The following is a 27,644-nucleotide window of genomic DNA, read 5'->3' as shown; positions in this document are numbered from 1 at the left end:
ATATGTTCATCTATTACAAAAATCCAAACTATTTGTCTTAGATTGTAAACCTCTAGATACCAGGTGCTTCAAGCAGACAGCAGATATCTATCTCCCTGGTGTAATCATATTACGTGTACATGGCCATGCTTGGTGAATCATTTAAAACTAATTGCATCTGATGGAATTCGATTAACTTTACGCAATCCTTTCTTTATTCAATAACAATATTCTTTATTTAATAAAGATTCATTTATTAATAGCCACATTTCACTTCTGACTCTGTAGAAACTGAGATAGTTGAACTAACAAGAGAATATATAGGTAAAGAGCACCTATTTGTGCATGAAAAATCTCTGGTTATTGTGTGCCATGGTTGCTGGAGACAAGGGAAAATAAACTCAGTTCCTTGTGTTTCAAGACATCAAAATGTTACTTGATGTGTGAAGACATATAACTGTGTTATGCATTGATGCAATACTTGAAAACAATTTACAGGTACACTTCCCTGTTGGATAGGTGATTTATGTTTGGCACACAAACATAGAAAGTCACAAATTCTAGCTTAGCATGACCACAGGACATCATCATAACACAATCCTATTGCATTTAAATACTCAATTTAAGTTTATCCCAAATAATACTACAACGTAAATGAAAATGCTGGGTGCATTATGCACTTTGGTTGTTTAGTCTGATCAACTTGGCCAAATTCATGGACACACCTGGCAGTAAAGGGACAATCAAAAGAACCAGACTGCAAACTGCCCTTCTTCTTTCCTCCTTCTTCTTGATCAGCCAAAAATCAATGTGGGTTCAAATTGTGACATATGCTGATGAGACGTGATAGGTAGGACTCTAGTAGTACTAACCCTGATTGACACTGGCAGACCAGAGGTGCAGAGTCTAACGAGTTCCCCTCTATTCACCAAGAACCGTCGCAAGGCAGGATGGGCTTTGCTCCCGGGAACTCGCAGGTCATAGTCCACTGGACTGCCTCAGGATGTAGCATTGAGGACAAAAGAGGTGGATGCAGAAACAGGTATACTCTGGAATCTGGAGCGTAGTCAGACCACCCAAATTCGGTATACGTGGGAGCAGTGGAGTAGACAAATGGAAAACAGCAGAATGGTCACAGCAAGCCAAGTTCGGTACCCGTGCGGGCTGAGCAGGAAAGGCGAATAGCAAAAGCGGAGTCAAAAGGAAGCCAGGTCCAATACACAAATATCAGCGAGTGTTGGTCAGACAGGCAGAGGTTCGGTACACTGGGGCTGAGAGAAATCACACAGGGAGAGGAGACTGGAACACACACTGAGGAGTAGAACCAGGGGTAAGACGCCCAGCAACAAAATTGCTTTGACACTGAACAGGTGTCAGAGCGCAGTTTATGTAGATGGCTAGATTTGAAGAGACCGCCTCAGCACGTAAGTCACATGATCCGACAGCAGCGCAAGTGGGACGGTGCTGGAGTCAGGATGGGTAAGTTCAAAAGGTTAAATGTAACAACTGGCTAGCCACAGAGTCTGATTCATTAAGGAACACAAATGCCGATATGTGGAATATTTTGCTTAAAGTCACTCTACGTATGCCCAGAATCGGACTACATGCCAGTGAAGGTAGCAACATCAAATTAATCTATGAATGCAAAGGAAACTTATGACAGCCTACAATTTCATGGGAAGAACGTGACGAGGAACGGGTGTGTGCACGTAGACAATGTACAGTAAGAGTATGCCAAGCTATTCAAGTTTTGGTCATCTTATAGGCATGTGTTTTCTGTCGTATCACTTGCACCAGCTGCGCAGGTGTATGTGCTAATTGATAGTGACGAATGTGTATGCATGCTAAAACATGGGTTTGCAAGCAGGAGCAACTGTAGAAATGCCTTTTATGTACAATACACATTAATAACATCATAATAAATGTATTTCATGAAGGTAAAAAAAAATTTTTTAATGTTTTTTCATTAATGACTATATTATTAACAGGTGACAATAATTGAATACTTTTTCTTTTCTCTGCATTCTTTTGGGACTTCATATTCCACATATATATTGGACATATCCTGCAGTGTATTGTGTCTGCCACAGCAGAGCACATCTAGACCCATATTCGACAAGAGACTTCAGATCCGCTTGTAGTCGAACACAGACATGTGTTTGCCAAATTCCGTGCGCTTTAAAATAAATGTGATCTACGTTAGTTTTGTGTGCCTTAATGAATCAGGCCTACAATATGTACATTGTCATAAAATACATATAAGTGCAAACAACATATATAGGATCACAAAAAGTATGACACAGTCAAGGGACCAAACTTCAGAATTTTTCTCCAACTAGTGACAGACGGCAAATATTTTGCAGCACACTGTAATTTTTTTATGGCAGAATATCACAGACATAATAATACTTTCACTATTACACCTAAATAGTAGGGATGTGCACCGGCCACTTTTGGTGTCTCGTGTTTTGTGTTTTGGATCCGGATTTGCTTGAGGTTTTGGGTTCGGATTTGTTTCGCAAAACACCTGACGAAAGGTTTTGGTTCGGATTTAAGGTTTTGGATTCGGATTTATTTTGAAAAAAACATAAAAAGTGTTAAAAACAAGGTTTTTTTGTTTATTTTCACTCTTACGCTATTATTAACCTCAATAACATTCAATAACAATCATTTCCACTAATTCCCAGTCTATTCTGAACACCTCACACCTCACAATATTGTTTTTAGTCCAAAACGTTTCACCGAGGTAGCTTTCTGGACTGCATAGTGCAGTGGTCCCGGTACACAATTTGGTACCGGGGCCACAATACCTCCGCCTTCAAATGGTCTGAATTCCACTGTACAGCTGCCTGCTCCTACATCCTCTGCAGCATATACAGGGTGTAGTTCGAGCGTGTCAATACCTCTTGTTTTTGACGATGACAGGTCATTTTCATTAATTTATGATTTTGCAGCAACAGTCAACGTTGTTTAATATCTGATACGCCTCTATCTGGACTGCATAGTGGAGTGGCCCCGGTACCCAATTTGGTACCGGGGCCACAATACCTCCTCCAACTTTCAAGTGTAGTGTTTATAATTTTCAAAAAACTACAGTAGTTATAGCACGTCAATAACTCTTGTTTTAGACGACCATGGTACAGAGCATTCATCATTGAGATCCCATCAAGTATGTGAAAGACAGACAGCGTTGAAGTGTTATTTGTTGACTTTGTTAACCAAAAAATTGTCCCTGTTGCAAATATTCGTGCAATGAAGAGTGACTTTTTCATTTAAAAGGCTCAAGCTTTCAAGTGTAGTGTTTATAAGTTATAAACACTACAGTAGTTCAAGCACGTCAATACCTCTTGTTTTTGATTATGACAGGGCATTTTACTTTTGGTTTAATTTGTTGAATTTGTTTTAATTTTGTTTTACTTTGTGCTCATGGCAAACGACTGTTGAATGGTCACATAATGGCAAAAAAAGAGGTGCAAGATGGAATTGTCCTTGGGCCCTCCCACCCACCCTTATGTTGTTGAAATAGGACATGCACACTTTAACAAACCAATCATTTCAGCGACAGGGCCTACCAAACAACTGTGGCTGAAATGATTGGTTTGTTTGGGCCCCCACACCAAAAAAGCTATTCATCTCTCCCTGTACAAAATAAACAGGCTCTACTGAAGCAAGATGTCGTCCTCATCCTCAACCTCTGATTCCTCTCCCCCTACAGTGTGTACTTCCTCCTCCTCACACATTATCAATTCGTCCCCGCTGGACTCCACAACCACAGGTCCCTCTGCACTATCTGGAGGGCAGTGCTGTACTTGATTGAGGAATTGATAATTCATTTTTATGAACATCATTTTTTCAACGTTCTGAGGAAGCAACCTCCTTCGCCGCTCACTGACCAGGTTCCCCGCTGCACTAAAAACTCTTTCCGAGTACACACTGGAGGGGGTACAACTCAGGTAAAATAGAGCCAGTTTGTACAGGGGCTTCCAAATTGCCTTTTTTTCCTGCCAGTAACATAGCAGTACCACTGGACTTATACTGCTGAATCAGTGAACTTTGTAATATTGCAGTACCACTGGACTTATACTGCTGAATCAGTAAACTTTGTAATATAGCAGTACCAATGGACTTATACTGCAGAATCAGTGAACTTTGTAATATTGCATACCACTGGACTTATACTGCTGAATCAGTGAACTTTGTAATATAGCAGTACCAATGGACTTATACTGCAGATTGTTTTTGGATATTTTTTTTTTATTTATTTTTTTTATAATTATTTTTTTTTTATTTTTTTTATAACTTTTTTTAAAAAAATGTATAACTTGGGAATAATGGGGAAATAACAATGCCCTTAGAAGGACAGAGCACAGGACACAGCACCACTGGACTGAGCAGAACACAGCACAGCACAGCACGAGATATAGCAGGACAGAGGACCACCTAACACAACCTCCATCTACCCTGATCAATGCCCGAGTGAAGATGGCGGCGGCTAGCGGGGAATTTATAGAATACGAGTATCACGAGATCCGACAGCGGGATTATGACTCAGAGCCTCGGTTTCAGTTTTGCAATTGGCGGGAATACCCGGATCTGTCTCGGATCGGCAACGTTCGGGTGGGCTCGGATTTCAGATATCCGAGCCCGCTCATCTCTACTAAATAGACTAATTTATTTTACCCGTAATAACACTTAAAACTTTATTTTGTCTTTGTAATATTGTATGAAATGTCCGTTTGTACGCAACTTTTTGTTTACTCAAATTCCTCTTTTATTTATATGTGTACCATGCAACTGTAAGTCGAATAAAGATTTTTAGCCACCAATGTCTAAATTGAGTTACAGTGAAAGTAAGGAATCAATGCCTGTGAGTGAAGCTGAAACAAGATTAAATAGGAAACCTGCTAAATAAATACGCATTTAGATTTATCTCTACTACTGTAAAATCTACTGTAATTTGACAAGTTTGATCCTAATATTAACTGCAAATCTGTCCATTACCCCCCTTTGTGTTTTTAATGCATGTTTATTATAAAGTTTAAGGTACTCTGGGGCACATTTATCATTTATCATTGAAATAGAGAAATGGTTATCAATCCTTATCGGACGGATAAGTATTGATTCATTTCTCAAATTTATCAAAACCGGAGTACAGAAACAGCAGTCCCGATAATCTGCTGTTTCTGTGGAAAAAAAAAACATACTTACCCCCCCTCTTCGGAAGCGCTGTCTTCGGGTCTTCTCTTCACTCTTCAAGTGCGCATGTCCAGTTCCAAGAACTGGACATGCGCACACAGATCCCCTCTCTGTCTCTGCAACGATAGTTGCAGAGAGAGAGCGCTGAGTGACAGGGAGGGATCATGTGATCCCTCCACATATGTGCTGTCCAGCTCTGCTCTCCGGAGCAGAGCTGACAGCATTAGATTTCCTCAATTCGGATGATGTACGCCAGCTTCAGCTGGCGTACATTAACATGACAAGTTCCCGAAAAAATGTTTTTTCGGGACTTGTTAGATTGCGGCCAGGAGCAGTCACCATTCTGTTGAATGGTGACTGCTCCCAAAAACGAAGAGGAGTGCAAAGCAGCAGATATCCATGATATCTGCTGCGATGCCCCCTTAATAAATTTGCGGAGGACACTGTGGGACCTTAATTATCCGTTAAAAGCACTATCGTGCTTTATTAAATATGCCCCTTAGATACTATTAGTTTCTTTGATTTTGTTTTTTGTTGCAATATTACAGCAAATTATATTGCACTAAAATGATTAGTTTTCTTCTGTCTCTGAGCCTGATTAATTAAGGAAAGTAAGGCTAAAAAAATTAGTAAGTTTTTTCCTGGACAAAACAATGTTACAATGCAAGGGTTGCAAATTAGTTTATTATTTTGCACATAAGCTAAATACTGGCTGCTTTTTCATATAGCACACAAATACTTGATAGCTTTATTTTTACACTGAAATATAAAGTTGATCTAGGATATGCCCTATCCCAACTATAAATCTGTCCCCATATTTTAAATTTACCTCCCCTCCAATGCAACATGGTTTTGCCAAGGTGCAAAGTTACTCTTTTGCTTTGCTTTCCTTTTCTTAATAAATCAGGCCCTCTGTGTTTTAGTTTTCTTTTGTTGATGCAATTTTAAAAAATGTGCTGTTTTAACTTTGAACTACCTGGATTGTTTATTAACTGAAGAACTCTAGGTGCACCAGTGCAGAGAAAAGCACCATTCTTACCATTTTACACATTGTAAATAAGGTCTTCTGTGGACAAAAACATATCATTACAGCCATTTGTACACATATAGCATTCTGAATGAATGTGATGCCATTTAACAAGCAAACAATTGCAATTATGCAACTCTGTGCTTAGCAAATGACAGTTTATCATTATAGCTATTTACGAAGGACAGTGCAAGCTCATCTGTAATTGCACATGAAATATGTCAGTGCTCTTGCACATAGAATGCACTTAAGATAGTTATGTCTGCTATTTTTCACAGACCGAGGCTGTACAACTGATGTTTTAAGGCTGTCATTACTTGCTACTAACTTGCACTTAGCTTGATGTTATGTAATAATGCTCTCCCTTTATGACAGACATGTTTATCTTGTAAGTTAACTAAAATAAAAGTGACACATGTGTGGAGCAGTGTTTATTTTGATAAAATATTTTATCATGGTGTGAGTTTTAATTTAACAGTATTTTTTCCTGGTGGGCCCAGCATGCTCTGGCAGCAGGGCCGGATTAACCCTAGGGCTAATTGGGCTTCAGCCCAGGGGCCTCGGACATCCTGGGGGCCCTTGAAAGTGCTCAGCAGCACTATTGATCGGTCGGGGGCTGGGGCGCCCCCGGCGCGATCAATGCTGCTGAGCACTTTCACTACGGTCCTTCCCTGACGCGCTGTATTCTCCTTACTGAGGAGATCTCACAAGTCTCACTCTCACGAGATCTCCTCAGTAAAGAGCGTACAGCGCGCCAGGGAAGGAGGTAAGTCGCTTGGGGGCGGCTCGGATCACCGGGGGAGCGGCTCGGATCATGGGGGGCGGCTCGGAACACGGGGGGGGGGGCCCTCACGGGGTAATGGAGGCCCCCTTAGCCCAGGGGCCTCCATCCCCTTAATCCGGCCCTGTCTGGCAGCACTTGTATTTCTATTAACGTCAGCATACCCAAGCAGTTTATAGTTGCCAGGGCATGCTGGATCCAGTAGTACCACAGCAAAAAAATCTATTTGAACTATTTATCACTCCAACTGCAGAGATATTTCGGAGGCGCAATTGTGCTATCACTACTGGGCAGTATTTTCCCCAGGGAATTCAACCCCATGCTGAACAGGCTGGGAGTGTGTGATATTATAACTCATTGTGGATTTCCCTGGTAGAGTGTCCCCAGCCCAGCCGACCACAGCTGTTAGTGGCTTTGTGGGGGGAATCCCAATTGCGACTACGGGGCTAGGAGCTCTGGTATTTAAGTAAAAAAAAATTGTTGCAGGGGAATGGCAGTTTTTCAAAAAATTTTATTGAATTATTTATTAAATCTACCTTTAAATGTCCGCTATCATCATGAAGTTGTTGATCATCATCATGACATGCACAGACATTTTATGACATATGAAGCTATACACATAATCGCATCAGCAGCAGCAGAAGCAATTTATATTTATATTATATTGCATCTTTTTTTAATGCATTTTGCATCTGCTTTTCATACATTCAAACATTAGCCCCATACTGTGTATCTATCAGTTGAATAAAGCACATTAAGCTATACAAGTTGAGTATCAGATGCTTTGAAATAAGTTGGAAGTAGTTAATTTGCAGAATGTGTTGGCTTGAAGGCCAATTCCAGGTTTCACTAACCTTTTAGTATCCTACCTAACTCAACTAACAACTAGCCAACATATTCAAGTGTGTATAGTACGTATAGAAAGCGACACTATCAGCTCTTATCTCTAATTTCCAGGAACAGAACAAGGTTTTCAAGATGTGTCCATAGAAACACTCCTATGTTTCAAAACTGACCACTTGTACAATACAATTTCTCTTATTCTGTATATAAAATGCCAGTTATAAGTTTCTGTTACTTTTATCGCAGCTGTTAGTATGTAAAGTTATGAGCCTCTGGCTGTGTTCAGTCCTCATGTCATGATGGATGTCGTGGTGCACTAAGTTCCGCAGTTGGACTACACTGTCTGTAACAGACTGTATATGCATCTTCCCACCAAAAAAAGTGTCAGTGGAAATTATTTTTGAATATTGGCAATTGTGCTATTTGTGCTGGCAGTTTGAATTCACAGTTATTAGAATTACAGGGCAGAAAGGATAAAGGTGGTAGATGAAGTGTTATATTATAAGTAGTATCAGGTTATTGAGAGTAGTATATAAAATATTTTTAAATTAGTAGAGTTAGCATTTACCCACTTCATAACTGTGTGGTTGCGACCTTCCACTTTCCTTGCAATCTAACCAATTTCCACATTTTATCAACATGCCTATTTCACAAACAAACCGTGTTTTCATTAAACTGGTTTCCTTTTCCACCACAGTCGCATAATTAAAACTTAATGTTATTATATAGTCATTATATTGGATACTGCATTCAAAAATAACAAAATTAAGTACTTTCTGCAATTTGTTTGCAAATGTAATGTAATGAAATGCATTTAGCTAGTTATTCAGAGTATAGGAGTATCCTATATATGGTTACATATATAAAAGATCTGACACTGATAAAGGGTCCACAGACAAACCCCTTGATCCCAGCCAAGTCACATTAAAGGCTGGGTGAAGTGGCTTCCTATTAGTCAATGCGGTCACACCCGCCTAAACTGTGTACGCGACATCAGATTTTGCCTATCAAACTGATGGGGACCCAAGTTGTGGTGATCCGCAACCTTCTCTCACCCTCGGCACACCTAAGCCCTTCCCAGAATTCCGCGGCACACCAAAAGCAAAAATATAAAAAAGCAGAAATTACAGCTTGCGGGAACGTCACATGTATGCAATACATTCCTAAGTTTCACCCCTGTAACATAATAATAATAATAATAATAATAATAATAAACTCTTTATTTCACTAAAATATTTTACAAAGAAAACATATGGAACAAATGGTGAAATTGATCTACAAAATTTAAAATCAAGAATGGGCGCTGATGTGTCACCAGGAAGCAGCCCAAGTTAACATATAGGGAGCCACCTGCTCCCCAAAGACATATATAGCAATAAAAAATGGTAACTCACAGCGCTGAATGGTTCACATACATAAATGCCAGCATCTAACATGGATAGCTGTAACATAAGAAAATATACATAGAGCAGTACAGTCTCAACATATTATGGAGATAAATAGGATGTCTTTTAAAGGTGATCCCTCTTCCACAATGTGTTCTAGGTGGCTGATTAATGGATAACCACGTGTGGGAATCCCCGAAGGGTATGTGCTTACAAGATGGTTTCTTTAAAATCTGCACATCAAACAAATTACTGGTGAAGAATACAAGATCCTTTGGTGCTGTAGTCTCCAGCAAAAACCATGTGTACAAAAGATAAAATCATAGCATAATACCGTTTATTTCAAAATGATACAATACATTTAAAACGCAGAAATTGGTCTGCTTCTAGGAGCGTACCTCACAGCAGAATAAAAACAGCAGATAGGTATTAAAGATGGGGTCAATTACCCACACGACAGTCAGTTCTCAAAGCTGCATCATTCCTCCGGTAGTCCTAGGACTACCGGAGGAATGATGCAGCTTTGAGAACTGACTGTCGTGTGGGTAATTGACCCCATCTTTAATACCTAAATGGTGAAATTATTTCCTTAAGACATGGTCTTCCAGTTAACCATAGTATGATGCATGTACCGCCATAAAGATTTTATTCCTTTTGGTGGGATTCCGCTGCGGTACACTTAGCAACATCTCATGGCATACCGGTGTGCTGCGGCAGACCAGTTGAATAGCACTGATCTAATATATTAAATTAAAAAAAGTGACATTTACCATCTAAACATTGCCTTCTAAAAAGCACCGTGAAGTGCACAAACAGAATAGTATCGTACCTTTTTATGAGGATTTAATTCATACAAAAGAGTAAAAAGTAGATGAAAAACACATAGATGAATCATATTGTAAAGGATCACCCCAGCCACTCAATTTTCTTTGTGTAATTCCTCTTGCTGCTTTGTGGGCCAGCTCTGTAAATCGCTTCCCTTGACCTGACCTTGCTGTCTATATTGCTGGCTGTGTTGGACTTCTAGCTAGTGCTTAGCTTAAGCCGCAACTCATTTCCGAGTCCTCCCTGTATTCTCTAACTCTATACAAGATTTCATAAAATATACAGACACTGGCGAATTACACTGAATGAACCCCAGTGTCAGCTCCTGGCTCTGCCATTTATTTCCTTGTTGCACTTTTGCATTCGGCCCCTTGCTGTGTAGCCTTCTGCTCCTGTTCTTGTGTGGCAGAGCTTCTGTTCTATTCTTGTTTCTGCTCCTGTGCTCTCCTGCATTGCTGTCGTGTGTCTTTTATCTAGCACTTTGTTTAATTACGTGTCTGTCTGAGTATCCTCTAATCTGTGTTCCCACTTAAGTCCGTTCACTTGTCTCCAGTCTGACACCCTTGCTTAAAATTAAGATCCAGGCGCATTATGTAGTTTGACTTCGGGAAAGTGATTTTGGGAAGGAAGAAAAAGAAAAAAAGCCCTTTTTCTTCTGGCAGTCTGTATATATACATATATATATATATATATATATATATATATATATATATATAGTGTATAGGAAAATCCCTCTGATGACACCACAAATGGAGACAGGCGGTCAGGGTGGTCCTGGATAGCAGATATTCCCTCTTGACATGGAACATGGAGAGTACTGCAAACTCAAAGACAGGCCACAATAGTATAATACCGTCAGTGAACCACACCTGATTACTTATAAAATCAAGGATTTAATCACATAGGATTTCACACAGCAGGCTCTGATAGTAAATGCCCGTACATGAAAAAAGTAGTAAAACAGCTTATCTGTCCAATGGACACTCGCAGATAATGGAAAGTACCAGCCGTGGCAATCCAGACATCCAATAAGTGAGCACAGGACTTGGAGAACAGCGCAAACACCTCCAACGCGTTTCGTCTTGGAGAAGACTTTTTCAAGGAGTCATAGTGAGACATATGGCAGCCAGCTCTTATATTCAAGTCCTCTTTAGTGTGGCACCAATCCGATCGTGATTTCCGGAATAGGCGGGATCAACTATGTCACTTCCGGCTTGGCACTTTCGGTATAGCGATCGTGAATGAATAGCTTAAACCACTAAGCATGGCTATTCATATGTCAACACATAATGATAAATACATAACCCACAAAATAATTGCATCTAGATTAATAAAATATAGACGGCTATGCCAATCAATACAAACAAATATAAAACCGAATACATTCCGGTAACGAGTACAAATACAAAGATATAAAATAAGAGGTCCTTAATTAGGATCCCCATTAACCCGAAAAAAAATAAGCGGATGCCTAACTATTACAACAAATATCTAACTAGCAAGATACACGTGAAAATGCAGAATAAAACAGATAAAAGCATAAAGCAGATCATAATAAAGTACACCTACAAAGAGAAAGGGACAAGGTTACTAATCCATATATGATATTAATTCAGAAATGAGGTCATTTCAAAGGCTTCATTAAGACCTTTAGGTGCCAAAGTTTCTAATCTAAACACCCAGTACATCTCTCTGCAGGTAAGTTTTTTCGCTAAATCACCACCTCGTGCACCCAACACCACATGCTCAATCCCTTTAAACTTGAGACGACTAGGGTCCGAATTTTGGCATGTCATAAAATGCCTAGATACTGTATGTAGGTCTGACTTATTTTTAATGGCCCTCACATGCTCCAGAATCCGTATCTTTAGAGCTCTCTTAGTCTTACCTATATAGGCCTTACCACATGGGCATTCTAATAAGTAAATAACAGACGTCGTGAGACAATTAATGCGGTCACGAATTTTAAACTCTCTCAAATGTGATGAGTCATAGAAGACATGATTTAGGGGGGAAATGAGTTTACATACGTTGCATGAACTACATTTATAAGAACCTTTACCTAATTTATCCAAAAATGTAACCTTATCATCCGTCATAACCCTTAACATACTAGGTGCTAGTAGAGACTTCAAGTTTTTAGTTTTCTTAAAGACAATATCTGGTTTTGGTGGAACCACAGGGCCCAAAATTGGGTCCATGCGAATTAATTTCCAATGTTTATTCATGACAGATTTCACTTTCCTGTCATCTTTACTAAATTCAGTAATAAATGGAACTATCTCTTTACGCTCCTCTTTATTTTTATTCTTATACACCAGTATATCTTTTCTATCCACATTATTTGTTTTTACGAGTGCATCAGAAATGATTGGATCGGGATAGCCCCTAGCCTTGAATCTTTCTGCAAAGATGAGAGATTGTTCTCTATATGTATTTTCGTCTGAGCAATTTCGTTTTATACGATTAAATTGTGACCTGGGGATATTATCTTTCCACTTCATAAGGTGGCAACTATCATAGTGCAAGTAGCTGTTTGTATCAACTTCTTTGATAAAGGTTTTTGTTTGTATCTCAGTACCTTTAGTTTCAAGGACCAAATCTAGGTATTCTATGATGGTATCATTAGTCTTAGATGTAAATTTCAAATTGAAGTCATTTATATTCAGATAGCATAAGAATTCTTCCAATGGTTGAAGAGGACCATCCCAAATCAAAATAATATCATCTATATATCTACGGTAGAAAACAATATGTGCAGAGAAAGGATTTTTTTCCCTATAGATAAACTCAGATTCCCATCTTCCCATAAGGAGATTAGCGAAGCTGGGGGCAAATATAGTCCCCATCGCAGTCCCGCATATTTGTAAATAGAAGCCCTCCAAAAATTTAAAATAATTCCGGGACAAAATGAATCGAATCAGTTTACAAATAAAAATCTTGAGTCCATGGTCTACTTTCTTATCCAATTGAAGATAATAATTAACCGCTTCTATTCCCTTATCATGACAAATAGATGTGTACAAAGCTTGTACATCTATTGTGACCCATTTAAAAGTTGGTTTCCATTGTATTTCACCCAAAAGTTGCAATAAAGAAGTGGAATCTTTCAGAAAAGCTGGTAGGCTACTAACATACATCCTAATAAAGAAGTCAACATATTGAGACGCATGTGACGTGAGGGAGTCGATCCCTGCTACAATGGGTCTCCCAGGGGGCTTCTTTATCGATTTATGCAGTTTCGGCAGATAGTAAAAAATTGGAATAACCGGTGAGTCCTGAAGGAGAAAAGAATATTCATCACGAGTTAATATATTCTCTCTTAAAGCCTCATATAGGATCATCTTTAGTTCCTCTACAAAAGCAACAGTGGGATCTCGTTCTAATTTTCTATATGATGATTCATCATCTAAAAGTCTCATAGCCTCTAGGATGTAATGAGTCCTATTCAAAACAACAATCCCCCCCCTAATCAGCTTGCTTGATGACAATCCTCTCATTATTCATTAGATTAACTAGCGCTTTTTTCTCAGAGGGTGAAATATTCCTTTTATATCTTTTCTGATTATTAGCTTGGCAAAGATCATTTTTTACCAGCTCATGAAACATTTCTACATTACTACCCCTGGATTCAAGATTGGTGCCACGCTAAGGAGGACTTGAATATAAGAGCTGGCTGCCATATGTCTCACTATGACTCCTTGAAAAAGTCTTCTTCAAGACGAAACGCGTTGGAGGTGTTTGCGCTGTTCTCCAAGTCCTGTGCTCACTTATTGGATGTCTGGATTGCCGCCGGCTGGTACTTTCCATTATCTGCGAGTGTCCATTGGACAGATAAGCTGTTTTACTACTTTTTTCATGTACGGGCATTTACTATCAGAGCCTGCTGTGTGAAATCCTATGTGATTAAATCCTTGATTTTATAAGTAATCAGGTGTGGTTCACTGACGGTATTATACTATTGTGGCCTGTCTTTGAGTTTGCAGTACTCTCCATGTTCCATGTCAAGAGGGAATATCTGCAATCCAGGACCACCCTGACCGCCTGTCTCCATTTGTGGTGCCATCAGAGGGATTTTCCTATACACTTATTGGCTTATATACTTTGAGCATCTGGTACGAGCACTATATATGTTTGGAAGATTACGATTGTATATCACTTTTAATTGCACTATGTGTGGCGCCACCCTGTCTTTTGTAATTATATATATATATATATATATATATATATATATATATATATATATAATGTACTGAGAGCCCCATCCGGCACCTGGAATAATAGTCAAAGATACTGAGAGTCCAATTCTGGCAGCCGGAATGGATGGGTAATGCACCCAGCGCTCCATTCATTCAGGCAGGTAGAACGGATAACTAGAATATATAGCTGTGCTATACATTAATATATATAAATATAATATGTGAATGTATATATATATATATATATATATATATATATATATATATATATATATATATATATATATATATATATATATATAATGATTGTCCCTGACTTTTAAATGAGCAAACCATGAAACTGACTGAGGCTTTCATGCACTGTATGTGGAGTCACATAGCTTCTTCAGAGTGCAATCAGGCAGCATTTTAATCTTAGTGAGCAGCATCAGCAACAGTTGCATGCACTGAAAAATAATTTGGGTACCAGATTAGAGCTGACACATATAAAATTTTAATGAAACCCAGCACCTGGAAGGAAGAAACAAGTAGTTAAAAGTCACTAAGAGCTGCGACAAATATTTGCAAATAGGCAGTGAAAGATGTGATTTTGCACCTTTGCTCTATAATGTATGAAACACACATAAAGTTGTAATCCCACTTCTGACGTATCAAATTTACATGGATTTTTTACTATATGTTTTGTAGGCATACAAGTAAGTGCACACTCAAGGTAAAAGGAAACTACCACATTTCTACTTGAGTCTGCCCTAAACCTCACTATGTGAAGAATGAAGTGACAGACATCACTGTGTGCAAGTCTGAGCAATACTAATACCAGTTGACAAACATAGTGCTTTTGCTATACGAGTTATCGTTACCTTTACCTTAATAAAATATACATAGTTATAAAACTTGAAAGCAACCACTTCTGAATAAAATTGTTATATAAAGAATATTACATATTTTGTGTTTGACAATCATAATTCAAATAAGTATTGTATGCTGCAATGAACGTCATTTTATTTATAATGTACCTGTCATTACCTCTTTTATTCTTACGCTATGTGATTGGCAGCTTGAATAATTCACATAATACTACATTTTGCTCAGTCTTTTAAGCTATTCTTTAAGCCTTTTGAAGCCCCCCAGCTTCAATAGCCGGCAGTGCTGTCTTCTGTTACATTATTGCTGGTCAGGTTCAAAGCCTTGTATTGTATGCAGATACCTGTAGATGTTTAGAATCATATACATATGTTTAAAATCATCTCAAGCTGACGTCTGCCTCCATGGGCCTGCATTGTAGTCAATGCATGGCACCAGCATTATATCCCCTGGCAAGGGTAAATTCTGGTCATCCTGTTAGCTAAATCTAGTAAACAAAATGTAAGGTATAATGCAAAACAAAGGTCTTATTTCCTGTCTCCCAGCATTAAAAAAAAAATTTCAGATAAAATAGGCCATGCCTCTGATTGGTCCAACCCATGGACATGCAGCAATTTAGCTATATTAGCACAAACAAGGGCTCATTTTGAGTATATTTAATTTTTTTGGTGCGGAAGTTCCTCTTTTCTGTATTCAGTGTGCGCACGAACAAGACATACGGTCCATATACCAGGTGAGGCAGAATACTTTTGTGTCGTGACTTGGTTTGTGACTTCTCACACGCAAGTAATCATTTATACATTTATCATTTTCAAATAAAGCATTGTTACTTAAAAAAAAACATGCAGCACAACCCAATGCTTGTGTGCTCTGGGTCCATCCAGGCTCAGTGGACTCATATTTACACTGTACATCATACTTGCCAACTCTCCCGGATTGTCCGGGAGACTCCCGCATTTTGCGAGAGTCTCCCGGACGAGTGTGGCAATCTCCCTGATAGGAAGGGGGAAAAATTTAGTTTAAACGCCGCGATTCACCCGGAATCGCGGCGTTTAGCCCCGCCCCCACTGTAAAATGACGCGATTTGCGTCATTCCGTCACGGGGGCGGGCCAAAATGACGCGATTTCGCAGCCCCGCCCCCTGCACGCCCACGTCCCAGCCGGCATCTCCCGGAAAAAGAAAAAAAAATGTTGGCAAGTATGCTGTACATTAGGAGGCCAGATGTGATCCACTGTACATTAGGAGGCCAGATGTGATCCACTGTACATTAGGGGGCCAGATGTAAGCCACTGTACATTAGGGGGCCAGATGTAAGCCACTGTACATTAGGGGGCAGATGTAATCCACTGTACATTAGGAGGCCAGATGTAATCCACTGCACATTAGGAGGCCAGATGTGATCCACTGTACATTAGGGGGGCTAGATGTAATCCACTGCACATTAGGAGGGCAGATGTAATCCACTGTACATTAGAGGACCAGATATAATCCACTGCACATTAGGAGGGCAGATATAATCCACTGCACATTAGGAGGGCAGATGTAATCCACTGCACATTAGAGGACCATATGTAATCCACTCTACATTAGGGGGCCAGATGTAAGCCACTGTACATTAGGGGGCCAGATGTAATCCACTGTACATTAGGGGGCCAGATGTAATCCACTGTACATTAGGAGGCCAGATGTAATCCACTGCACATTAGGAGGCCAGATGTGATCCACTGTACATTAGGGGGGCTAGATGTAATCCACTGCACATTAGAGGACCAGATATAATCCACTGCACATTAGGAGGGCAGATGTAATCCACTGTACATTAGAGGACCAGATATAATCCACTGCACATTAGGAGGGCAGATATAATCCACTGCACATTAGGAGGGCAGATGTAATCCACTGCACATTAGAGGACCATATGTAATCCACTCTACATTAGTGGGTCATATGTAATCCACTCTACATTAGGGGACCAGATGTAATCCACTGTACATTAGGAGGCCAGATGTAATCCACTGTACATTAGGAGGCCAGATGTGATCCACTGTACATTAGGAGGCCAGATGTGATCCACTGTACATTAGGGGGCCAGATATAATCCACTGCACATTAGGAGGGCAGATGTAATCCACTGCACATTAGGGGGCCATATGTAATCCACTGCACATTAGGAGGGCAGATGTAATCCACTGCACATTAGGAGGGCAGATGTAATCCACTGTACATTAGAGGACCAGATGTAATCCACTGTACATTAGAGGACCAGATGTAATCCACTGCACATTAGGAGGGCAGATGTAATCCACTGCACATTAGGGGGCCATATGTAATCCACTGTACAATAGGGGGCCAGATGTAATCCACTGTATATTAGGGGGCCATATGTAATCCAATGTGCATTAGGAGGCCAGAGAAAATACTGGGTATAATCTCCATGCTGTCATATATGGGAGCAAACTGTTCTTTTCCAAAAACAGTGCTCGTTTTTTTGATCCTTTTCACCACTTACCGGATAATGCTGCTGTCTACTGTGTAAAATGATACACACAGAGCTGCAACTTGAGTGGTGCGACATGTGCCCCCACTCATGGCAGAAAACCAAGGAGCAGGGCCTGACTAAGTGTTAAGTCTGCCCCAGTCTAATACACTCGTAGCGCCCCCTCGTCTTCCATGCCAGGCTAATAGGTAAAAGAATTTTATTTAAAATCTGGCTTCCCTTGTCCCTTGCCCCCAATATTTATGTGTCCGTGTTTTCAAAATTCAGCTTTACTTGGCTTTTTTAAAGGATCACGGCAATCATTGTCACTCATTTTGTTTTCATTAAAATCAGAACTGCACAGAAGAACTGAGGCATGAACGAGTGTTACTGAGGGTGAAGATGTGAATGGGGCTGTCACTTCTGCACCTGTTGCCATCCTTGTCTCTCCTACTGGCTGATCCTCAAGCGCCCGTCCAGGATAAATTATTGTCTTCAGCCTTTACCACGGGTATATGTCAAGATTAAAACCTTACTACTAGTTTCTTCCATGTTTTATTTTTACTTTGCAGGATAATTATTCTCTTATATTTTAAAATTAATTTCAGTGTGTCCTTTCACAATTTTGCACTCCCAAAAATGTTGCCCTCCCAAAAAAAGCCTCACGCCCTAGGCCCTAGACATCCTATTGGATAATCAGGCCCTGACAAGGAGGGCACAGGTATGGGAGTAATTGCTTAGTTTTTATAATTAGTATGATTTATATTTTGTTTATACTAAAGTTGCAGCCTGCTCAGCCATGTCGCCAGCCTCTCTGCCCCTCAAGCCTGTATGGGTACCAACCCCTAATTCAGCAGGGCACCTCCTAATGCTCCCACCTAGATGCAGGGGCACCATTGTTCTATCTTGCCCATTGCACCATTGTCTACTTACAGCTCTGTTGTACCACACACTACTAGTGTGAATTTAGGGAGGTCTGAAACCTATGTGACAAACATGGCACATTCATATATGAAACAAAGTGCAGTATCATCTGTTCCCTCTGTAACTATAGCACACATACACAAAGACAACATCAGCTACAATGTAACGGCTTTATAACATACTGTTGAACAGGGGCGGGCTGGGCCGGGGGGCATCGGCCCCCCGGGCCGCTCATATCACGGCTGTTAGGAATATCAATGTCACTGATGACGCGGCCTCATCACGTGTCATGTGATGCGGCCGCCTGTGCGGCGTGTGCCCCCCGGGCTGACGTCCGTCAGCCCGCGCCTGCTGTTGAACCTATGATTGTAGAAGGTAATGCAATTTTGCTTCCACCAGCTTGTCAGATGTAATGAAGACTGAACTGTGACATTACAAGAGTAATTCCTGACCCATGGCTAGTATACTAGACCTGAACCTAAAAATGAGATTGTAGAATACATAATAGACTCAGAAATTAGCTTGATTTTTGTGTTTTTTTTCTGGAAAGAATCATAAAAGTAGTTTGAAAAATGTGTGTTATTTTATTCCAATAAAAGATGCTAAATATTACTATAATGAGACCAAAAATGTAAAAAGGAGTTTGACATAGAAGCTTATTTACAGTAAAATGTACAAATGTGACTTTTGAAAAAATACATGTGTATACACATGTGCCTTAAGATATATGCAAATTGCAATATAGCATATAGATCTGTCTGCCACAAAGATGTGGCCATCATCATCATCATCAGACTTGCATCAGGTTTATGGGCTGCCGTAACTGTAGCCGGATGTTACAGGGGCAGCACAGTGGCTTAGTGGTTAGCACTTCTGCCTCACAGTACTGGGGTCACGAATTTAATTACTGACCATGGCCTTATCTGTGAGGAGTTTGTATGTTCACCACGTGTTTGCGTGGGTTTCCTCCGGGTGCTCTGGTTTCCTCCCACACTCCAAAAACATACTGGTAGGTTAATTGGCTGCTAACAAATTGACCCTAGTCTGTGTATCTGTCTGTGTGTGTGTGTGTGTGTGTGTGTGTGTGTGTGTGTGTGTGTGTGTGTATATGTTAGGGAATTTAGACTGTAAGCCCCAATGGGGCAGGGAGCAGGGACTGATGTGAGTGAGTTCTCTGTACAGCGACGCGGAATTAGTGGCGCTATATAAATAAATGGTGATGATGCTGTACTGTAATGTCAGAATGTGCAAAGCAGTACAAAGGATTTCAGGAGACGAGCCTGCTCAGACTTGTTCACCTATTATCATATGGGTTTGAATGGAGGTAAACAGGTGACCACAGACGGAGTTAGAAAGTGAATGAGGGTACCTGAGCACAACAGTGCAGTAATGTCAGGCTCCCATCTAACTGATGCAGGAAGGCTGCTGTGGTAAACACACCACTATATAAAACAAAGCTTATACATCCTACTTCTTACTAGTTTTGGGAAATCCATATGGAAGACCTGGGGCAGCCTTGGGCTTGTACACATAAATGTTCAACTACAAGTTAAAAATGTAGACAACATCTTGTACTTTATTTGCGTTTTAACAGAGTACTCCAACTGTTTAATAGCACTTCTGAAAACTTGCCTGCAGCATAGTGGACTATGTACGGTCTCATAGAACTGCACTGCATTTTATGGAATGTTAATACTTCTGTATGCAGCAGACAACATGGAAATTGGCGCAAAGCACATGATTACCAGCTTGTGCCCAGGTCCACTTGCTTGCATTATTTTTTGAACTAACAGCATCAAAATGCAGTTAATAGTAGCAGGGGGTGAAAATTTAAAATGTACACCTGATCCCTTAGGGTGGCTCTAGCGGGCTATGTTACTCTCAGTTAAATTTCCCCATTTTGAAATATGCTTATGGCAGTATCATTGTTTAGAACATAAAAATGGCATATGCATGTGATATTTTTTCACATTTGTGTTTAACTATCTTAAATAAGCTAATATTTTAAGTATCATAAGCAACCTTTCTTGCAAACAAGAATATAGATGTTACATATGTCCATCATAAACCAACAAAGGGCTCATGTAGAGCATACTTGCCAACATTTACTGTTTTTCTTCCGGGAGCTGCAAGGGGGAGGTGGGCGTGTAGGGGGCGGGGCCTCGAAAAGCACGTCATTTTAGCCGCGCCCCATGATGTAATTACGCAAATCGCGTCATTTTACAGCGGGGCAGGGCCAAACGCCGCGATTCCCGGTGAATCGCCACGTTTTAACCGAATTCTGCCCACTTCACTAGGAAGTGGGCAGATCAGGGACATTGCCACACTCTCCCGGGAGTCCGGGAGGCTCACGCGAAATGCGGGACATTCCGGGAGAGTTGGCAAGTATGATGTAGAGTTGTGTGCAAACTCTTTGCATCTTTAGCATATGACACTTTTTTTACTTCTGCGCATGTCCACAAAGCATTACAGTTCCAGGCATGTGTAGACTGAGTCGCATCTTAAACCTATGGACACTTGTAGCCCCATACAATTAAAGAGGAGGAACTTGGGAAGGAGCTAGCGTGTAAGGGCGCAAATGTGACTTATGTAGACTGAGACTAAGATGCATGTGCGCCTGTCAGGAGATTGGAAACTTGCGGGTGCTCGATCACTGGTGTAAGTAACAAACCGATACTGATAATCATCAGCTTAGATCCGTCTGGCTCAACATAGCTGAGTAAGATGTATCCTTTTTTGGGAATGCAATTTCAGTCTGTGTTTTAGACAAAAAAATGCATAAAACTAACTCTACATGAGGCCCTGAGTGTCTGCATGTGCGTAGTCACAATCAAACAATTAAAGTTGGTAAATATAAGCTTCTGATGAGTAAATAAGTATAAATGTGGTCAATCACACTAGAGAACATAGGATGAAGGAAATTAAATTATTATATACAAGGATTGATATTAATATCTCAATACAAGTATACATGTATGTATGGAGATAATCATAAATATACAATAACAATCTAGATATGGGAGAAACATAGTTGCTTACATTATAAATATATTTAAATTATAATTACACAATTCTTTATATCCGATAAGGATATAATTTTATTATTTTCTTACATAGAACAAGTGTAGTTGTATATTACACTTGCACAATGCCTATAAGTGTTATTCATTTTTACATGTATGGTGCATGGCTATGCTTATACTCATTCACTATTGATCCCTGCAAAACTAAATGGAAATGGATCATTGATCTCTATACTATATGATCATGTCTATTCACACTAGTATAACAGAAAGTGGGCCACGGAACTCTCATTTAATAGGATCTATCACCAATCTTTGTCAACTTTTCTACCTTTATAGGCATATTAAAATAAAACACATACCCTATACGTATACCCTATATAATAATGAGTTGGTTTACAAATTACTATTACATTGTTTGCTTCATTCTAGTATAAACATGAACATGTATTAAACTTTTGGTACTTGTTAGTTATACAGGCACCACTTGACTACAACCACCTGCCATTCCAGGGTGGATTCAGCTATCCCGAGTAACCAAAATTACAGTTGAGTGAAATAACAGTTTGCATATAGAAAGCTTAGTGATTAATTTCCTGCCCCTGTAACCAGTGTTCCCTCTAAGCTGAGCAATCTGGAAAGGAAAGTGTTAAAAGGTCACTCTAATGAGGGCTCGACCCAAAAGGTTTGCATTCACAATCTGCAGGATGTTTCCTAGTAAGATACAGGTTTAACTCTATCATTTCCAGATAGCTCAGCGTAGAGGGAACACTGCCTGTAACCATCTTTAAAGACATTATTCCTAATAAGGTGCCTTGCAGAATCACTAGGCGAGACATGCTAGTCTTAAGCTCCCCTTAACAAGTGGTGCGTGTATAATTAACAAGTACCAAAGATTACCCTCAAACATCTACTTCGGTTCTCTCATTTAAAATTACATGAGGCAGTTCAGTTTAAAAAAAAAAAAGTCTGGGATTTTACCCCCTACCACTTCCCTACATATGACTTAGCAGGAACCTTGACTACTATTAGATTTTTCTGTTTTTTTTACTTTGCTGCTGTCCTCTGCAAAAGTTAATGTTTAATGCTACAGAGTAAGCAGAAGCAGAGAAATAAGTAACAACACTTTGAAGATATAGATGATAGAAAAACACCTGTCTCAAATATCCCTAAATACCGAAAATCATTTTAAGCCAATATAAAAAAATGTCTTAGTAGGAATGTGATAGGAACAAAATATTATTATTGCCAATTACATACTTTCAGTTTTCTGCAAGAAAACCTTTATTCCTAAGAAATATGGCTGCTTCACAAATCCAGATGTGGTTCTCTTTTCAGTTAAAAGATCCACCTGCAAACAAGTTGTGTGTATGCCTGACTCTGCCAAGTCTGCTCTTCATCATGGTTAACACTTAGCTGCCCAAATCCCACTTCAACATGGAACACAATGATTCCTCATTACCGTTACTGCATTGCAAGCAACAAGTTAGTAAATCCACAAATTTACTTTAAAACAATGTAGAAAAAAAACAATTATTGTAACCAGCTCTCGGTAGATGTTATACTAAAGAAAACTATCACAGATGAATGAAGTGATTGAGATGGACTCTGGTAAACCCTGATGAAAAAATACTAAGCTAAAAAGGCAGATTAACTATCAATAATGATCATACAATGTGTACGCTACAGACAGACACACATAAGTGAACATGAGTTGACCATAATCTGAGATTATGCTTACGGGGGAGGGACATGCAGGGTTTATTACCAAAATAGGTATCACAGCGTTTACTATGAGTTTTAACAGATAGCTAGATGAGAAATGACTTGATTCTTTTTACGCTATGAATTAATCACTAGCGTGTACAAATCAGCCTCTCTTCCTAGTGTAAGCCGTATGTGTCACAAGTCCGGATGACGTTACAAACACTGACAGCTAGAACATGAATGGAAGGTAGCTATAGATGGAGATAGGAAATGAAAGTTGAATGGAACAAAAACACCCCTAAAAGCAGCCACCCAGATTAATAGCCGTGGAAAACAAAAGCAGCAGGGTGATGTATTGTACATAGCAGAATAGTGATCGGTACGCTGCATACAGCAATGTATGTAGACATGGGACTGAAGTCTAGTGCACGGTGTGGTGTTGTCCAGCACCAATGTTGTTACCTGAAATCCTACAGATAATTATTGTGCTGGATAGAAAGTCATCATCAGCAATGCAGAAATTACAAAAATATTCACATTGGTACTCATTTTATACATCAGTGCATAGTGCATCCCTTACAACCTGTACTGCATAGATAATAATGTCCTTACAGCAAATGGTACGTTTAACAGAATGAATGCAATTAAAGCAAGTACAATTGCAATTATGCCACACTAGGCAAAAGCCGGAACTGCCGGAATGAGTCAGCTTACTACAACGCCCTCTGCTGCTTGGTGTCTTGAGTGTTTTTGCTTGTGTGTGTACATATATACATATATATACATACACACACACACATACACATATTATATTTATATATATTTATGTATATCATAGCTATATATTCTAGTTATCTATTCTACCTGCCTGAATATATGTCGGAATGGAGCGCTGGGTGCATTACCCATCCATTCCGGCTGCCACAATGAAGCTCCAAGAACCTTAACCATCCATTACGGCTGCCAGAATGGGGCTCTGAACACCTTAGCCATCCATTCTGGCTTCCAGAATTGGGCTCTCAGTATCTTTGACAATTATTCCAGGTGCCGGAATGAGGCTCTGAGTAAATTTTTCATCCATTCCGATAGTTGGAATGGGGCTTAGAGTACCCTAACGCTCCATTCCGGCTGCCACAATGGGGCTCATGAGTACCTTAGCCATCCATTACGGCTACCAGAAGGATGTCTCAATACCTTAGTCATTCATTCCGGGTGCCGGAATGGATGTCTCAATATCTTAGCCATTCTTTCCTGGTGTCGGAATGGATGTCTGAATACCTTAGTCATCCATCCTGGCTACCTGAATTACGCTCTAAATATTTTAGACAACTATTCCAAGTGCCTGAATGGGGCTCAGAGTACCTTAACCATCCATTACGGCTGCCGAAATGGGGCTCTGAGTACCTTAGCCATCCATTATGGGTGCCGAAATAAGGTTTTGTTTATATTAATCATCCATTCTGAGTGCCGAAATGAATGATTAATGTACTCAGAGCCCCATTTCGGCAGCCGGAATGCATGCTTAATGCACTCAGACCTCCATTCCGGCATCCGGAATGGATGGGAATGTACTGGCAAACCGATTCCGGCAGCTGGAATGGATAGGTAAGGTACTCGCAAACCCATTCCGGCACCCTGAATGGAGGGGTAAGGTACGCACAGACCTATTCCGGCAGCCGGAATGGATGGCAAAGGTACTGGCAGCCCCATTCCGGCACCCGGAATGGAGGGGAAATTTGCTCAGAGCCCCATTCCGGCACCCAGAGTGGTTGGATAAGGTCCTCGTAGCTCCTTTCCAGCAGCCAGAATGGATGGTTAAGGTACTGGCAGACCCATTCCGGCAGCCGGAATGGGTAATGTGCTCAGAGCCCCATTACGCCACCCGGAATGGATGATTAATGTACTCAGAGCCCCATTCCGGCACCCGGAATGTATTGCTCAGGTCCTCGGAGCTATATTCCGGCAGCCGGAATGAATGGCCAAGGCCCTCGTAGCTCCATTCCGGCAGCTGCAATGGATGGGTAATGCACTCAGCGCTCCATTCCGACGTACATTCAGGCAAGTAGAATGGATAACTAGAATATATAGCTATGATGTACAAAAATATATATAAATATATTATGAATATGTGTGTGTGTGTGTGTATATATATATATGTATGCAATATAATATGTTATATTTGTTGCACATATTACAGAGAACATATCCGTGTAGCAGAACAGAATGCACTATATAGGGAGAGAGAACACAACAAGCTTCAATCAAGACACCAAGCAGCAGAGGGCGCTGCATGGAGCCAAATCATTCCGGCGTTCCGGCATTCCAGCAATTCCGGTTTTCACCCACGCCCCACACAAAGTTATAAAAGAAAATGCAACTGCTGTATTTGGTTATTTGGTTGAAAATGCAAAAGCGTCCTCATGCCACTTATACACAAACAACAAAATAAAATGAAAAATGTTATACAGTCAGTGAGCAATATATTAAACACAATTTCATCACAAAATAAAACACAAATCTAACTTTGACACCCACAGTGTCTGTATGTAGACAATAATTGCTGATATATTTCTGTATAAGGGAATATTTCCTGTAACTTGCTTTTTTGTTTTGCTTCTGACACAAAATAATGACTGGGCTAATTCAATTTCCAGACGCATCCCTTTGTATTTACTAATTAAATAACGAGATCTGTTGCTGTTTACAGGAATCGGGAACTAATTGCACAAAGGGACCGTTTCCTCCTTACCTTTTGAAAATGCTGCTGCCAGACTGAGAATCAGTACAGATGAAATGTGCAACATATTCCTTCCAGCAGATCTCTGCATCCTTGGATCCTGTCTGAAGTTGCTGCCCCTGACACTTTAAGAAAAATCAGCCAAAGAAATCTTTAAAAGCCATTTCAACAGTGCAGTCATCAAAGTCACATTAGGTTTTGTGTTTTCTCTGATCGGTCTTTCTCATCTCCCTCTACTGTGGCTGGGGATCTGTGTTTAGAAAAACTCAGCTCAACAACCTGCAGATTGAATGATCATATATGTTTTGGTTGTTACTGTGAAAAATTTCCCACGTTAAGTAGGAGCAGAGGGAAAAAAAATAGATCCGGAAAGCGAAGGCTTTGACTGCAACAACAAAGAAGCGTGGTATGATGATGCTATAACCTACAGCAGATGTCTGCTCATCCTCTGGCAGTATTAGGAGTGCAGGAGCCCCAGTGTTGAGATGCATTAGTAATACACGCTGAAAGTTTCCTCGTGTGGAGCACAGCCCATCATAAGACAGGGCAGCTAGATCTTCCCACTGCAGGGGCGTTACTTGGACACTGACACCGGGGCGGTCTCACTGGCCAGCTGGTGTGACTACTATGTACGGGTAATTGTATTTAGGATTACTGTCCTAACATAATGAAAGTGGCACAGAAGCAGTCTGGGGTCCTTTACTCCTGTGCATTGAAGGGAAATGTGCAATTACCACTGTACTGTCTGCTGTTGCTTTGCTGTACGTCTTTGCAACTACTGTTCTGTTGTAGCATTGTTTTTATTTATTTTTTTACAGCTAAAATACTAAATAATATAATGTAGCATACTGACTTAAACTTTACATGTACCTTTGTTTTACTGGGAGATGTGAATTTGACTGATCATTAAGATTTTGACTCATTGCTTATAGATTTATAGATTATAACTATTAGGACCATAAAGCCTCTTTTATAATAATTACATCACATCATCTATTGGTTTTGTTTTTTATGAATCCGGTTGTGAAAATCTTATTAACTGTTTGAGGTTTTTTAGGTAGGTTTGACAATAATTCACCAAAAAATGCATAGGTTACATGAAGAGGGTTACAGTGTCCCATATTGTGGGGTGTGATGAGGTGCGATTATGCTAAATAAAAGTTGTGGAATTGTATATACATATATATTATATACATTATTTTTTTTATTTGTAAGACGCCACAAAGTGTCTATATATATATATATATATATATATATATATATATATATATATATATATATATATATATATATATATACAGTTTGCAGTGCCTTACAAGTAAAACATAATAATAATTTTATATATATATATATATATATATATATATATATATATATATATATATATATATATATATATATATATTTATATATATATGCACCTGGTCAGAATACAAAGCAGATTGTAGCACACACATCTGAGGCATATCTGGTGTCAAGTATAATAGGGTGAGCCAAATGCTAGCTATGGAAAATTAAGCCATATCTGTTGCCAAGAATCTGGTGAACAATTGAAGAATGCGTCCTACATTGCATATATAACAAATAGAGGTCCTCATGGGAGAAAGAATACGTACAGAATTAATTTTGAAAACGTTGAATTGGATAGAGTTTCGGTCTAAAATGCTGTCAAAAGTT

General features: G+C 39.8%; 1 protein-coding gene across 1 annotated transcript in view; it reads right to left on the bottom strand.

Annotated features, from left to right (window-relative positions):
- Window positions 1-26,570, bottom strand: part of TMEM132D (transmembrane protein 132D) — a 779,572-nt gene extending 753,002 nt beyond the window's left edge. Inside the window, exon 1 of the mRNA XM_075176771.1 lies at window positions 25,980-26,570. Coding sequence (XP_075032872.1) covers window positions 25,980-26,058 — 79 coding nt within the window. The 5' untranslated portion in view covers window positions 26,059-26,570. The remainder of the gene's footprint in view (window positions 1-25,979) is intronic.
- Window positions 26,571-27,644: the final 1,074 nt, after the last annotated feature.

The sequence above is a fragment of the Mixophyes fleayi genome, chromosome 1 (assembly GCF_038048845.1).
Source record: "Mixophyes fleayi isolate aMixFle1 chromosome 1, aMixFle1.hap1, whole genome shotgun sequence".
Taxonomy (NCBI): domain Eukaryota; kingdom Metazoa; phylum Chordata; class Amphibia; order Anura; family Limnodynastidae; genus Mixophyes; species Mixophyes fleayi.
The sequence above is the reverse complement of the archived record's forward strand: the minus strand, read 5'-3'. Positions and strand labels throughout refer to the sequence as shown.